The 17,957-nt window shown below is 36.2% G+C and overlaps 1 protein-coding gene across 5 annotated transcripts in view; it reads left to right on the top strand.

Moving 5' to 3' along the window:
* Positions 1–17,957, top strand: part of LOC133531427 (gastrula zinc finger protein XlCGF57.1-like) — a 50,013-nt gene that overhangs the window by 11,230 nt on the left and 20,826 nt on the right. For 3 of the 5 annotated variants that reach the window (XM_061869635.1, XM_061869636.1, XM_061869637.1), the window contains exon 4: positions 4,897–4,950. In XM_061869635.1, coding sequence (XP_061725619.1) covers positions 4,897–4,950 — 54 coding nt within the window. Of the gene's footprint in view, positions 1–4,896; positions 4,951–11,853; positions 14,241–15,064; positions 17,954–17,957 lie in introns of those variants that run through there. The other 2 variants (XM_061869639.1, XM_061869638.1) reach the window with 2 other exon arrangements.

Below are 17,957 nucleotides of genomic sequence, written 5' to 3'. Positions count from 1 at the left end.
GCACGAATATTTGTTCCTGAGTCATGGGTGTTTTCTATGTATTTAAGTATTTATAAATATTTTATATTATATGTTAACACGAGCCTTATTTAGCTTACTGTGGGACTTAGTCAATTTGTGTAATAATGTTCTATAATATTTATTATTTATACAAAAAATACCGGTTTCCGATCGCTGGTTTATATTATGCTGTGTTAAAAGTTGTTGATGTAACTAAATGAAATCTAATCAACCTAAATAACTTTTTATCATAAATGTGATTTTTGATACAAGCTTTTATTGCTGACTGTACTTCTCTTTCGACAGACAGCTGATACTCATCGAGAGAATTCTAACAAACCCAAACACAAAAAGGTTGCGTTGTTTTATTACAGAGTTCCTATGACATCTCCTGTGTCCACATCAGATCGATAGTACCATAATTGTAAAGCATTGTCACATTTGTCACCCAAGTTACATTTGTATGCGAAGTTTCAGCTCAATCGAATAATGGGAAGTGGGTCTAATTTTGCTTGTAAGATTTGGCCGAAACATACAAACATTGCAAGTTAAATAAAAGCTTGTAATATGGTCTCCTATAGAGTTGAGTAGACATGTGTGTACTAGCGGGCTAGGTTTCCGCAACTCGACGTCAATTAATTGCGCCTATTTTGTGTGGTGGGTTGTCGGCACTACTCTTGCCAACCCAACTCTACCAGGATGCCTAGCAGACCCTTGATGTTGCCAACGACTTCTGGGAGAGACCCCGGCGAACCGAGGTGTTGTGCCCGGTACTCTGCCACCCATGGGCATTCGAGAATGACGTGGGCGGCTGTCTCTTCTGCCTCCATGCACGCCCTGCAGACGGGGCTATCTGTAACACGTAGAGTTAACAGGTGTTTGTTTAGTGGGGCGTGGCCGGTTATGGCCCCAGTCAGAAGCCGGAGCTGTGGCCCCTTCAGCTTGACAAACCGGGGTCGATCGTCGAGAGGGCTTCCTTCGCCTGCCTGCACGTGCCTAGGTTAGACTAGTACTGTTGGTGTTTTACCTTGGTGTTGTGTCGCAGCATGTTCCGGAGCCAGGCATAAGGCAGAGGTACGATTGGCTCCGGTCCTGCCACCTTCAGTTCCGAGCCTCCTCTCGCTAATATGTCGGCTGCATCTTTACCTCGCGCCGCCGATAATTTCGACCGGCGTATAATCGGCGGAGAAAATTTAGATACATATTTATTGCATATTAGGTAGTGAGTAGATAATAATAATAATCTATGCTTTTTCGCTTATTACTCGAATTTGCCGGTGAAACACATTAGCGCCGTCTTTGTCGTTGCGATACAAGATTTAGGTTTGAATTTGACATTTTACTGTTCATTTTTTATATAACGTATTTTCTTCTTCTTCTTTTAAAATATGGCTTCCATCAAATCTATGATGATTTTGCCAATGTCAAGTTTCGTTGTAAGTTTTAAGTGTGCTCGTAGAGCATGTCGTTGTTCGGTAGTTGCTTTTAGTAAAGAGATAACTGGACTTTACTAAAAGCCACGATGGATTGCCGGATGTTGATTAAAACATGGTTAAACGCGTTTCAAGATTAGTTTTTCATTAGCTGCACACTTCCACGATAGTTCACTGCATAATAAGCTATCAATACTACACTTTGAACAACATAAATGAGCAAAACACAAAAAAAATATTCTCGAGACGTCTTCGCCATCTTGAATCTCAACGAAAACCATAACGTATTTTGTTTTATTTTGATTTTCCCTTGATTGTCAGTGTTATTAAGAAGTCCTTCATTAACATGAACATGCTATTTTGTTTAGTCTTATATGGTATGATTTATTTTATCATCATTATCATTATCTTCCTTGCGTTATCCCGGCATTTTTGCCACGGCTCATGGTAACCTGGGGTCCGCTTGGAAACCAAACCAAGAATTGGCGTAGGCACTAGTTTTTACGAAAGTAACTGCCATCTGACCTTCCAACCCCCTCTGGTACTCATGATGTTTTACTTCACCTAATGTGACTGGCAAATATTAAATGACATTCCGTATATAACTTCTTAAAAACTATTTCGTACGAGCAGAGGTTTGAACCTGCGACCTGGGTTACAAAGTCGCACGCTCTTACCGCTAGACCACCAGCGCTTCATGGTATTGATTTTTATATCACACAATATACAATTTCACTTAAAATTACACATGAAATTCTTAAGGACGTGTATTGTGATTGTCAGTTTTTAGGGTTCCGTACCCAAAGGGTAAAAACGGGACCCTATTAATAAGACTCCACTGTCCGTCTACGTCTGTCTGCCACCAGGCAGTATCTCATGAACCGTCATAACTAGTGTTGTTAAAAGACTAGTATTGAAGACTTTGAAACTTTAAAGACTCGCAAACCTTGAAGGTAAACTTTGAAGACTTTAAGCGTTGAAGGTTTGAGCTCAAAAACGGTTCAGAACCTTAACGACTCGAGCTTTTTATGAGCTCTTAAGAGTAAGTCTTTAAGACTCGGGGTTCATAGAGAGCTCAAGTCCCTCGAACCTCGAAGGCCTGAGTCGAGCGTTAAGAGCTCAAACAATGAGCGTTCTAGGCAGAAAGTATTATTATGTTTTTTTTTTTTTTAAGAATATTATGAACCCAACTAGGTTAGTAGCCACTTTGTAGTCATGTCTGGGTGTAGTGATTAACAGATCGCAAAAGACTGATGTCACTCATAAAATTGATCTGCAGTCGAAAAAAAAAAAAAAAAAACTCTTTTTCTTTTTTCCTCTATTTTACAAAAAAATATATAATATTTTTTAATTCTAATGACCTCAGGATTACGCTGTTAAAATCTCTCGGGTTCCTCACGGGCAACCTGTATAACTATCAAATAGATCAATCTAGATCTAATTTATTAGTCTAAGTCTTAAAACTTAAATGCTCCTAACCTTATAGACTTAAACATTCAAAGCTTAGGAGGCTTTAAAGCTTGAGGCCTAAAGACTCGAGGTTTCTGTGATCGTAAGCAGCGACGCGAACTTATTAATTTGAGGCTTATACGGTCGAGGCTTTAAGGTTCAAGGCTTCTAGACTCAGCCGTCGCGACTCGACCCTTGTAGTTTACGCCTCGAAGCTTAAATTCACAACACTGTGATAACGGTTGAAGTTTTCAAAGATGATGTATTTCTGTTGCCGCTATAACAACAAAATAACAAATCCTAAAAACAGAATAAATTAATCATTTAAGTGGGGCTCCCATACAACAAACATGATTTTTTTTGCCGTTTTTTGCGTAATGATACGGAAGCCTTCGTGCACGTGTCCGACTCGCATTTGGCCGGGTTTTTTCACTTCGTATAAATATAAAAAAAACATACATACAATACAATTAGTTACAATGTATAATATTTCAATTAAAATTTAATTTACATGTCATAAGGTAAATAAGGTCACAGAAATTAGGTCCATAAAACTCCGGGATACAACGAATTAAACATTATAGTTATTTACGATACAAGTGCAGAAAATAGGAAATTCGCAACGAAATAAAACACGACCGAAGGGAGTGTTTTAAATCGACACGAGTTGCGAATTATCTATTCGCACGTGTATCGTACAACGTTTTACAGTACATTACAGTATATTATTCTTTAAAGTTTCGACATATGCACGGAAAGTGCTCATTCCCACACGCGTACCATATGTACTGTAAAAAAGTTACTCTTAAATTTTCCGTCAGAGGGCTCGTTTTTCTTTGGTTAGTCGTGCGTAGTATGTAGGAACGATGATTTTCCTTGCAAGTGCCATGTGACGCGGGATAGTTCTTAGTGCAAGGCTTCAGTGGTCGCTCGAAACGGAGCGTTCGGCGTGGCGTGCAGCGTGGCGTCGGGCTCACAAGTGATTTGAGCAGCGTGCACTAACTAACGGCCGCTCCTATACGTTTGCATTGGTTTAACATGCACGCCGCACGCGCCACCCCCTGAACGCCCAACTTCAGCGTCCACTCAGGCCTTACACTTAGACGTCCTGTTTAGTGAATCACCTTGCCAGAGACGTTTACTTTCGAAAATAGGCCTCCTCGGCCGAGGCACGTCTACACTGGCCGTTTTATGTGCGAGGAAATTGCCTCGCGCATATGCTCGCTCTGTGTGGACGCGCCTAGACGATAAATTAGTTCTGATATACATTAAATATTCAAACAAATATAGTGTACCTACTCACATCTGTGCGTCATTATTTGCTAACGTTTATACATTTGACGAAGTCAAATGAAAGATTAGAGGCAGCAGCTGGCAAAAGCAAGTAGAGATTTACTTTTTAACTTACGACTTAATTTATATAAAACATCATTTTGTGTCTTATATTACGCTTACAAAGTCATTTATACTGCCTGAAATATGGCATTTTAAAGCGTCCTTTTAATTGGTTGCTAAGTGACATAAGACAATATTATTTTTGGAAATAATTTAGAGAACCCACGTAATATGTTTTGGATCATCTAGTAAATACTCAGAAGACTTTAATTTAGAGATCCAAAATTAAGTCACGCCGATCACGCCGCCGCCGCCGGTCAAAATGCCGCCGGTGATTTTGCTATCGAAGCACATGTCTACTGTGAGATTATAATTTAGTCTTTTGAGAATTTTGACAAGCTTTCGTCAGGCCACCGCTACAGAGGCAACGAATTTGTTCATAGTAATATCCGCTTTAATTTGGCGTTTCTATTTATAAAATCTGTTATTAAGCAGCTTTGGTTTCAGTGCTTTTTAATTTCATTAAGGAAGCAGTTAGCAACCTCGGGTGGAGGATCTGGGATGGTTAGAGTAGCGTTACCTCGTATTGCACGCAAAATAGTCACAATGGTTGTCGATTTGCGGAAAATGCACAACTAAAACTGTCGATGATACAAACTTATTCTTCTATTTGTTACAGGTCAAGACCCGAAAAAGGAATTCAAGTCGGAGAGTGATGGCGATTTGGTGTCAAGTAAGTACTAAATATAATTCAAACGTGTCGTCAACAAGCAAAAGGTTCTACGTTGTCGGTTGTTGGACAGTTTGATTTTTAATTAAATATTCGTGTTTAACAACCTACCATCATCCTTTTGGTTGAATACGGCACATGAGTAGAATAAACGAGGATAGGATCTAGTTAGGCGCTCAGTTTAACCGGCATACTTTTATTTTGGGTACAATCCGAGACCAGACAATCTTAAAAACTATTATCTAGTGTTCATACGCTGGAACGTTTCTCGTCGTTATAGATGGCGTGACGGCAAGATTTTAATCGGAAGAGTTATTGACTATAATAGAGAGGTAACCCACATTGACAAGGGAAACAGGTGGCGCTGCACTGCATCGTTTCATTTAGTAGTCTACTTCAGTGACAAATGTAAATTTTTGACAACCAGAGTTACCGCATGTACTGAGCCGTACAGCGCTATCTCGTGTAGCTGGCAAATTCGAAGCACTAAATTGCTTTAGATTACTCGTCTAGTGCAATCAATACTCGCATATTTTTGACTGTACACTGGCTTTGTATGGCTACAAACAGATTTTTCCCTATTCTTTGATTGACCTGACGAGACTCAAACATAGGTAAGTGTGCCATATTTGGCCATAAGAAATATGTATGTATTTTAAAACCTCGCTGTGTAACGCCATCTATAACGAAACGCGGCTTGTAATAAAGAATGCGTCTTTACTATTTTTTGGTCTTTGGTACATAAAATGTCTGCTTGAAAAAAAAAACGAAGTCAGGCTGATTAATTGGTACTTACTATAAGCAAAGATACATTGATTGAGTAAGATGTGTAAAATGTAACACAATTTGGTGCTTCGAATTTGACAGGCGCAGGCGCAAAAGAGATGGCGCTGTACAGCTCCATACATTTTGCGCTAACTCTGAATGTCAAAAGTTGTACAGTACAGCGCCATCTGTTTTGGATGTCAAACTAAACGGCACGTTTATTTCTTAGACTTCACCTCTCTATTACAATCAATTCTCTTTGCTATAAGTACATCTCTTCCGTCAACTGAACATTTAAAACTCTCAAACACGAACGCACAACGAATATCGAAGAGTCGCATTAAGACTGTCTTCACATGGGATGCGAAGTCCTATCAATGTGATAGCGTAAGTCAGTAGAGATTGGCGATTTTCGAAACTACTTCCTTTTCGAATCTTACGTGTACACAAATATTACATTCCCGAGATCTGGTATTTTCATTTTTATTTGTTACATCAATATTTTTAAAGATTATTATGCAGAAGAAGATCGAAGAATTATCGGGGTCAGTAATAACACAATTATAAACTATTAGTATTTGCTTAAATTGTACCCAAAATAAAACAATACCCTGATTTGTTATAAGATTCCAAAAAATCTACCAGATATCGATTTTGATTTATAATGGTAACAAACAATTAATAAAATCGTTTTTCCCTATTCTTCATTTGGACATTTCTGTGTTTTAGAAAGAGAGGTTCGTAGCAGGATGCAACGTTTTATGAATAAGGGGGATACTGCTTTTTCCGCGGATATTTTTATTATTGGTTGTAAAGAACAATTGCAATATGATAAGATTATATTTTAGCAAAAAATATTCGATTGGATATTAGTACCTTTTAAGTAAATTCGCTGTTGGTTATTATACAAAAATATTAATTATATCTTGCATACTGGTAACCGGATGGCATGTAATATTTTACCTGAAACGTCATCTCTCGTTTTTTGGTTCATATGTAAGACTTATTATAGCAGTTGATACTTTTTTTCTTAGTTATTCCTACTTAATTAAATTTTAGGCAAAATATATACATCATATTGGTAGATTTTTTGAAATATTATTACAAATCGGGGTATAATAATTTATTGTAAATACTTCTGTTGTCACCAAACAAGTATTAGTGTTTTGTTCTGGTGTGGTATGACAGCCGGTGACGTTTTAGTATAGAAGAATACCGTGTTCAGTCCTCAGAGTTGGCAATGCATGTGAAATCTTGAGATTGCATAGTTCCATGCAAGCCTTGATAACGTTATTAAAAAATCGTTATGATAACGTTATCTTTTGTATCAAAAATGTGTATACTGCATAACGGTTTTTAATAACGTTACAATACGGTAATGTATATTTATAGTGATAATCACGACTCATCATTAGATTCCAGTGTTTTGTGTACTTCGTAACGGTATTTAATAATTGTGGACTCCATGACCAAGCGTGTTCTATTGTCATCTTTCTTCAGTCGCTATTACGTCTTCGCGTACTCGATGATATCGCTTAGCGCTAGCACAACGACGAGTTATAACGATATCGTTTACATAATAACGTTAATGTGTATGTGTAGGTAATTGAATTCGATATTTTTATCTATAGTTTCATACCTGTGCTGTAGTTTTTATGTGGTTTAAGCGTTAATCACGAGAATAACGTTATTGCGATAACGTTACATGTTTTAAGGTTATACGCATTCATTGCAATATGCATTGAAATTATAATTGATAAAATTGGTTATTCGTAATTATTTTAAACCAGTGCTATTTTATAAAAGGTATATTTTTATCTTTTTCTACATTGGATGTGTTCTGTTCAGATCTGGGCAAACTATACAAGATGCAATGACTTACGCCATTAAGCATAGACGTATATTCTCCCCGTAAGGCCGCTGTGTACAGTCAGTATATACGTGCATAGAAATAGATAGCGACGGCCAGTATATCGTAATACCCTTTTGTTGCCGTAGAAATAAGTATGCGTTTCGATATATTTGGCCACTTTGGCCGTCATCGGCAGTATTCGATGTTGGCAGCACAAACTGCACAAAGTATTTCAATATTTTTAAAGTTCACAGTATATTGTCGCCTTACTTATATGTCAGTGTTTATCGTAGTTTCTGTATTTTATTGAATAAAGTACAGAGACATACAAAATCAATAACAGTTTGGCAGCTGGTATGAGTAAAGGACAATAACAGCCTAAATTGATATCATTTACGTGTTGTGCCCGGTGTTCTGCCACCCCAGAGCAAGCGATATAAAAAAGATTTCTCGTAGTTTTTTTTATATACGATGTAGAATTTTGACGTCTTGACAGCTAGTGTTGGTACTGAAAAATGATGATTGATTATTGTTAAACTGTGTTTGTACGCGGACCTTCTGTTAAGGCTGGAGTTTGTGACTCTTTCGTCTTCAGTGATCACATTAGTTGTATTTTGCAAAGTATTTAGGTTTATGCGAATTCGACACATACATATACACATATATATGATATATAATAAGTGTTCAAAAAATTAGACTATAAATGTTACAGGTATAATGATTATATTATAATAGAGAGTGCTATATATAGTATTCTACAAAATAATGCCCATAAGTATATTGAATGGAAAAGTATGTAGATTTAGAGAATGGCAGTTGTCAGGATTGGATTTTGTATGAAAGTTGTTATCTTTGTGTGGACGAAGCGAGGTGAAAAAAATATTAAAAACATATTTTTACCATAGCGGACACGCAATTTTATATTTGTTTGACGGGAGTTTTATATTTAATATGGTTAAGTGCTATCCATATTTAAGGATACAATGAAGCTATGCATGAAAGAAGAGGTAAGTGTATTTTTTAAACTTGTTTAGTATCATGAAAGGGTTTTAATTCACTCTATGCCCTCGAGCGTATCTTCGCCTTTCTCCCGTCACTTATCCTGAAGTAGTGCATGTTCTTGTTAGCTATTGCTTCATACAGCCATATAATTTTCGGTCTGCCACCAAAAGCCAATGCTTTAATGCATTTGGCAGTATCGTCGAATTAGTAACTAAGTTACCAGAAAAGCAATTTATTTTGCTTAAAAATGCATCTATCTGATCTAACATTTTGTTAAAAATACGTCAAATATTCTCAATCATTATGTGATTTGGAGGAAACCATGGCACGCATGTTATTACTTGGTAAGTGGGCATAAGCGTTCTCAAAACTGCAAATATATTGCTGTTACATTAAGATTAAATCATCTGTTTTGAATAGTAAGTACATCATACTTTTTTTTTCAGGGCAATTGTACTGCGGAAATACATTCGTTCCGGAACCTTTTCGTTTTCATGAAACATCTCACGGGACATGCTGATTGCAGTTCGTTTTAAAGATAACTTACAAGTCCAAAAAAAAACCGTACTTGTAAATTCTGTTGTCAAAATTGACAATCAAGTGTCTTAAATATAGGTATAACATATTGCGATTCATAAAAAATAACTTATGAAAACCCAAAGAATATCTTCTTTATCGTGTTACCTGTTTAAAAAAAAAGATAGTAAAACTAAATTCAACGCTCATATAATTTTTCATGCGAGGTCAAAATGATATTCCTGTGATTTATGTGAAAATAAATTTATAGAGAAATCAAAATTAAACGGACACAAGCTGTTGTAAACAACAAAACAATACTTTTACACATTTGTAAGAAAAATAATATTCGTTCAAAACAATGTTAAATATTACCACACAAGGTGGCCTCACCTGAAAATGATACCTTAAATAAAAGAGGCAATATTTCATTTAGTGAAATATATTTGTATCTCATTTGTTCTCAACACAGTCACTTATTAGTAAAGTACAAATGAATTGTCAACTCTTTGGACGCTTAAGACTGATTGCGCCGGCTGATTTGACCCATATAAAATCAACTATGCGGCCTTACATTTAAGAGGAGTACCATACACCGTTTTATTTTTTCCAGATCTTTTTTACACCGAAGTGATAGCCTCGGCGGACACGGTTCTGGTTGAGCTTGAGACCGATGACGATATGCCGCCGTACAGCTGTACGACGTGTCTGAAAGTATTTGACCATAAAGAGAGTCTAACAAGACATAAGTTCGCTGTCCATGCCAAACACGAATTTGAATGTGAAAAAGCTAATTTTTATGATGACACAGTTCCTACCCCGAAAAACATTCATACTTGCGATGTTTGTTGCCAATGGTTTACACTTGAGTCAGATTTAATTACACATATGCAGATACATAAGGTACTACCGAAGACTTCCAGTAGCGAAGTATGTGAAGAGAAAGTTATTGAGGAATACGAATTGAAGAAGCATACAACAGTACACACTGTAATATCGTGCGAAGTATGCAAAAAAACATTCAAAAATAATTCTCATTTAAAAATTCACATGCGTTGTCATACGGGTGAGAGACCACACAAATGTGAAGTATGTCGCAAGCGATTTAAGACTACAAGTCACTTAAATTTTCATCGACAAACTCACGTGAAGAATAGGCCGTATAATTTCTCCTGTGAAATGTGTAAAAAAAAGTTTGTACAAAAATGTCACCTCAAAAATCATATGCATCAACACATTGGGGACAAACCTTACTCTTGTGACAAGTGTAAGAGTCGCTTTGCACGTAAATCTATCCTGAATGCTCACGTGTGCTGCTTTCATACGGGAGAAGGATATTCATGTGATGTATGTAAGAAACAATTTGCTCGTAAGTCTTCTTTAAATACACATATGAGCTTTCACAACAGAGAAAAACCACACTTACGAAGTCATTCCACTAACGCTGAGATACATATAAATAGACACATTGGAGTGAAGCCCTATTCTTGTGACATATGCAAGAAAAGATTTACGAAAAAACGTGCTATAATAGCCCATAAACGTATACATACTGGAAAGTGATGAAATATATCGTAAGTTGTAGAGAAAGCTACTTTGAAGGACCGCATAAACCACTACGCACTGGGCATAAATCACATTTATGCTCAATTACTTAGTAGAAAACGATCCGATACACCGGCTCCTCAAGGCTCTCTTGGTACTGCAAAAACTGATTAGAAAGATTCTCCATGTCGGCGGCCGATTGTAAGATCAGGCAGATCGTGAAATTCCTGAAACGTGAAAATCTTTGTCTCGTTTCCTGAGTATTTCTGTTCGTTCTATTTCTGGACAGTTTGCCCTTCGGGTATCAAAAGCAATCTAACGAACCTATTCTACCTATCTATTGGATATGTGACTGCCGTCAAAACATTACACACGAAAATGACTATCTACGACAACCAAATTTGTGGCAAAGTAATCTGATTCAAATTTTGAGTTGTTTGCTCATGTTAGCTGATAGGATTTACTTTTAAGTGATGATTTTGAATGATAAATATTTCACGAAGTTCATTTAAATTTGATTTGTTATGTTTAACTGTTTATGTTACGTTACGTTTACGTTTTATGTTTCATTTGGGAGCAATGTTTGTTTAACCCTTGTGCCTTGAAACATTGTCCCCTTGTAAAACCAATAACTATTCAAATATGTGTGTAAAGTTCCAACTTCAAACCTAGATTCGTTTACATCCTGATTTGTGTGCTTGGCTAAAGCTTTTTTCTGCCTGGTATATCTTAAATAGTAAAATGGAGAGTTTCTTCTTTGTTCTTGACTGTTATGAATGTAACCACTCAAATGCAATATATTTGACGTTGTTGGCAATAAAGTGTTAAGTACATTTCAATAGTTTCAAAAATAAGTAAAACTGTAAGCTGTTCATTTTTAAAAACAGAATATGTATGTGTTTACAATCATTAGCTCAGAACCAAACAATAATTATGAGAATGATAATAACGAGTACAAGGAAAATGGAAGAGATAAGCAAAACTCATATGCGTCTGTCGAGTATGAATAATATCTTGCAATATTATTCATTTCTTTAAATAAATGTTGTTATTTCTACAAAAAAAGGCAACCGTGCACGTATGCAATCTCAAAATTAGTGCGTTGTCAACTCTGGGGACAAAAATGCAATGACTTTGCCTGTGTGATAGAATGTAACCGACTGTTTTACACCGGCTACTAAAACACATTGAGGAGGCCTTAGAGTTACATGATAACTGTTTTTCAGAGCGCGAAGGTGGCGCATCGACAGCCTCCACCGAGCGTCGGTCCGAGTCCGAACGCAGTGGCCCACCGTACAAGTGTCAGACATGTCGAAAAACATTTGAACAAGAAGAGAGTCTCACAAGGCATACGTTTGCTATCCATGCAAAACATGAACTACAGTCCAAAGGAGCAGTACATGACATTACTCAAGAACCTCCTACTGCGAAAAAGATTCATACATGCGATTTCTGTTGTCAATGGTTTAGTGAAGAAAGTGATTTAACTACACATATGGAGATTCACAAGGTGACATCCGATGACACAGACGATGACCGGTTAACTTGTGATATATGCGAAAAAGAATTTTCAGATAAGGATCACTTGAGAAAACATGAGCTTGGGCACGGTGTAGAAAAAAAATTCTCATGTGATTTGTGCGAGAAAAGTTTCACAACAAGTAATGGTTTAAAAATGCATAAGATGGTACATAGCGGTGAAAAACCGCATTCATGTGAAATATGTCAGAAGAGGTTTAGGCATAAAAGTCACTTAACAGCTCATCTTGAAATTCACAATGCTAATAGGCAATTTCATTTCTCTTGTGCAGTATGCAAGAAGAGATTCGCACAAAAGTCGTCTTTAAAGCTTCATATGCGGATACATACAGGAGAGAAACCGTATTCCTGCGAAATCTGCAATAAACCATTTGCATTTAGATCTACCTTAAATGCACATAAGCGTTTTCATACTGGAGAAAAACCGTACACGTGTGAAGTATGCCAAAAACAATTTTCTGTAAAAAGTCTTTTAAATAAGCATTTACTCTCTCACGCAGATGTTATCGATATACCAAACCAACCTGAAGAAAGTTACTGTTGCGAAATGTGTGGAAAACGATTTAGACAGAAAAGTTATTTGGCTAGACATTTAAGGGCTCACATGGGAGTAAAGCCATATGCTTGCGACATATGCAACAGGCGTTTTACCCAGAAAGGTAACTTGATAGCTCATAAGAAGACTCACACTGGTGAAAAATCGTATACTTGCGAAATATGTCGTAAGCGATTCGGAACAAAGGCTAATTGTAAAAACCACATGATCATACATACTGGACAAAAACCACACGCTTGCAAGATATGTAATAAACAATTTTCATATAAGTGTGCGTTGAATGTTCATATAAAAGCAATTCATTTCAGAGAAAAACCACATGTTTGCCACATATGCAAAAGAGCATTCGCATTGATATCTACATTAAAGAAACATATATTAAGCCACACTGGAGAAAGACCTTTCTCATGTCACGTATGTGGCAAAGCATTCACAGTGAAATATGGATTGAAAAAACACTTATTAACTCATAGCGGTGGGGCTACCACAACCAGCCGCCAGTTCCCAACTCGCTCGACACTTTATCACCCTTCTATGTCGCACTTCCCAAATTAGAAAATAATAGTCGGTTTTACTGACATTCGAGTCAGGCGGCGTGGTAATCTGTAGTCAACATCAAAACTGTAAATTTATTATATAGATGTGCCTAAATCCAAGATAACGGAACATAATAACAGAGCATTTTTCTTACATTATATCGCTGGGTTATCAAGTTTTAAATTTGTGTAGTAAAACGCGTTATCTTTACTAATTATCAAGGACATATCGTTCCTATTAAATAAATGAATACATACATCAATGTTCTAGCTTTGCTAGTGTATAACTTAGTGTACGTTCTTGAAATATCTTCTGGTTTTCATGTTCAAAAGATAATACGTGTGAAACAAATAGTGCAGATATGAATAGAATAACTGTTTTATTTTAACTACTGATAAAAATTTAGACTAAAGTGTTAAAATACTTAGTAAGATTTATTATAACGTATGTTGTTTATACTTTGTATTCAAGACATTATAGCCTTTCTTAAATATAAGTACAGTTTTTTTGTTTAATACTGAATGAGCAGTAGGTGTAAGTCAACTTTTTCATATTTACAATTTCGTAAATAATTATGAACCACGGAATAAATAATGTAATGTAATAGGAATTCCAACCTACTTAACCAGAGTTTCTGATGTTTAATGAGTAAAGGAAGTAATATAACGAAAAGGGAAAACGCGTGGATTCCATGGTATTTGCTTTTTGAAAAAATAACTCGAATCCAAAGTAAGGCATACAACAGTTTCCAATTATTATTTTATTACCGTTGCATGATTTAAAACGCTGTGTACTAAACATAGCGAATGATGTCCGAAGTTGATATTAAAATAAGTGGTTATGTTGGTCAGGTTTTTAGCGTCTACCCTATATACAATTTTTATAATTTAAATATATAAATCAATAGTCAACCTGGGCTTGAATATATATTGTGTCCTATGATTCATTATGTGTTTTAAAAAAATAAAATATTTTTTTTATCTTTTTCTTTATATTTCAACCTTTGAGACGAAACCTAATTATTTTTACCGTATTGACCTTCCTCGCAATACGAAAGGGTTTTAGACTTTTAACGCCTTTCAACTCTTTGTCTTTTTTTTTGTCTGCTAGAACTCGATGAATTTATAAAATAACCATTAGTGGTGTCGTATTCTTGTTTAAACAACGTTAAGAAGATTAAGTCGTAAGAAGATTAGAGTAAGTAGTAATACATTCCTAGGCCGTACTCCAAATCTCAATACAGCTTTTATGACAAATGTGGATAATTTTAATAAAACTAATAAATATATAATGTATTTTAATTTGGACGAAAGAAAAGTATTAATCTAATCTCTACTACTAATCTCGTTATACATTTATCAGAAAAAGTGTCGTGTATCTTCGTTTAAGGGAAACATGCAAATCAGATGTGTGTTGTACATGAGAGACAAAAATTCATAACTTATCTTTTGGTTATTAATTACCAAAAAGAAAATATAATCTAATCTTGTACACAGAACTAGAACTGAATAAAAGACTAGTCAGAAGAATGAACTAAAAATATATGAATAATTATATTTATAAGCATCCACCAGCGGAATTTAGTACGCAAACGCGAACATTATTGTAGTTATTTTCATTATATGTGGGAAGCAAACTAGACACAAAATGCTACATGTTAAGTAGACATGGTGTAATCTCAATCGTAAAAGCGTTGCTAACTCTTGGGACTAAAATGTAATACTAAAATTACATCTTCTGTTTTACACACAACGATACGTGAATGCAGCTAACGGTGAAGAGTAAGTACACCATAACTTTTTCAGAGCGCGCGAACTGCACAGCGACAGCCTCCGCGGAGAGTCAGGCTGAACCCAAACATAGTGGCCCCCCATACAAGTGCCAGACATGCCGAAAAACATTTGACACTGAAGAGAGCCTCAATCGGCATACGTTTGCTATTCACGCTAAACATGAATTACAGTCCAAGGTGTTAATAAACGAAATGAATATAGTACCACCCTCAACCAGTAATATTCATACTTGCGAAGTTTGCTGTCAATGGTTCACAGAACTAAGTGATTTGAATGCACATATGGAGATTCACAAGGTTACATCCGACGAGTCAAGTGACGATGAGTTGACTTGCAAAGTATGTGATAAACAGTTTGCGGAGAAAGCCCACTTAAAGAAACATGAGCTAGTTCACACAGACGAGAAAAATCACATGTGTGAATTATGTGAAAAACGTTTCAAAACTAGCAACGGTTTAAAATGGCATAAGATGGTACACAGCGGTGAAAAACCTCACGTGTGCGACGTATGTCAAAAGAAATTTAGGCATTCAAGTCATTTAAAAGCACACCTTCAAATACACAATGAGAATAGGCAATTTCAATTTACATGCGGTGTGTGTAAAAAACGGTTCGCGCAAAAATATTCATTAAAGCTTCACATGCGGATACATACGGGAGAAAAACCTTATTCCTGTGAAATCTGTAATAAACCATTTGCATTTCGGTCTACTTTAAATAATCATATGATCTTTCATACAGGAAAAAAACCCTATTCGTGTGACGTCTGCCAGAAGCAATTTACTTTAAAAACTACTCTAAACAAGCATTTATATTCTCATGCAGATGTCCTCGACTTACCGGACCAACCGGAAGAAAGTTTCTGTTGCGAAGTATGTGGAAGGCGATTCCGACAAAAAAGCTATTTGGCACGACACTTAAGATCTCACACTGGAGTGAAACCTTATGCGTGTGACCTATGCAATAAACGATTTACCCAACAAGGTAATTTAAGAGCTCATAAGATGGTGCACACGGGTGAAAAGTCTTACTCATGCGAAATATGTCGTAAAAGATTCGGATCAAAAGCCAGTTGCAAGAACCATATGATTACGCACACTGGACAAAAACCACACGCATGCAAGATATGTAATAAGCAATTTTCATATAAATGTGCTTTGAACGTGCATATAAAAGCAATACATTACAGAGAAAAACCTCATGTTTGTCACATGTGCAAAAGAGCATTTGCATTGATATCTACATTAAAAATACACATGTTAAGTCACACAGGGGTAAAACCCTTTTCGTGCCATGTATGCGGCAAGGCGTTCACAGTGAAATACGCCTTAAAGAAGCATTTATTAACCCATAGCGGCGGGGCTAGCTCAACTAGCCGCCAGGTTCCAACCCGTGCGACACACTATCATCCGCTCCCGCACTGTATGAATTAGAGAATGTGGCATTTTTCGCAAGACGCGTCTCGGGGTATAACAAGTGTCAACACACAGAACCACGATGTGGCATTGAATATTTTGTTAATTAGTATCGTCAACAAATGGATACCAAAGTTCTAAATTGATAACAACTTTGAAATGTTTCACTTTAGAAGTCGGATTATTTAATATTATCTTCGGTTACCGCGATATTATAACGCGTGTATTGAATTTAAAATACATCCCGTAGGTTCCTTACAGCGTTCGGTTCAGGGGTCACCGATTGACCCCTAACTCTGTAAAGAGTTCGAAACGGGATGTATTTTAAATTGATTAGACGCGACATAATCCGTGTTATTTCAAGTCGGGTGATTGTAATATATTTGTCGGCCAAAAATTCTCTTGCTTTTAGGTTCAGATTCCAAAGTATTTTTGTTATTTAGATAACATCGTTTTTAGTATGTTATTTTCTTGACAAAGGGTTCTTGACAAAAATGCCCTGAATGCTTAATAATCTGGACGATGGTTAGCATTTGAGAACAACAAAGAGAATCATTCTGTATTTTTTAAGCTAGCTTTTACGCTTACGCTTTTAAAGCTCCCTTAAATAATGTTGTTATTTTTTGTACTGTTGCTGACAACATTGACAATATTTTGAAATCTTTAAATAGTATATATGATTATAACATAGTTTTTCAGAAGCATAATTTTTCTTATAATTATTTAAGTTTGTGTCATCGCTGTAGACTAATTTAAACCTTCCATAGTAATTCGTTTTTTTTCTTTACCGGTCTTTTTTCAACCCCGGTACAGTAAGTGCCTTATCTTTCCTTCTCATGCTCACTTTTGTAAGTAAAATTGGTCCCGGTTTTTTGCCACGGCTTAGCACTAGTTTTTATGAAAGAAACTGCCTTTCTGACCGCACTATAGTATCGTTATTTCAAATTGTATTTCGTTTATCAGTTCCGAAAACTTGTTACGAGCCGGGGTCTGATTCCGCAACCTCCGGTTTGAAAATCGCACGCCTTACTACTTACCATATTACCAGGTACCATGACACACAAATAAATAAAGTGCATAAGCAGCAACTAGAAGTAAACCTCGATAAATGCTTTCTTCAGAAGATATCCGCCTAAAGATACAAATATTCAAAAGAACCATTTACGTCTTAGGTCCCGTCATACCAATCGCAATTGACGGATTTATTAAAAGTTTCACGTTTCGGAATGCCGCATAAAGAAAACACTACAAAAAACAAAAGTTTTTGTATGGCTTATAAATTTAGCCTTGAAAATAAAAGTTAAACATTTTTTAACTTAAAACTATACTCTATTGGTTGTTCTTGCCAGATACATGGTACACGGGCAAGTGCGATCTCAATAGAAAATGCGTTGCTAACTCTGAGGCTATACGCCTATGCCTCCATCTATCTTATATCCGTGAAGACAACGGAGCAGCAAATGTCGAAGAGTACACAATAACGTTTTTTC

Source organism: Cydia pomonella, chromosome 25 (assembly GCF_033807575.1).
Source record: "Cydia pomonella isolate Wapato2018A chromosome 25, ilCydPomo1, whole genome shotgun sequence".
In the NCBI taxonomy this organism is placed as follows: Eukaryota; Metazoa; Arthropoda; class Insecta; order Lepidoptera; family Tortricidae; genus Cydia; species Cydia pomonella.
Note: the sequence above shows the minus strand (reverse complement) of the source record. Positions and strands in the feature narration are given on the sequence as shown.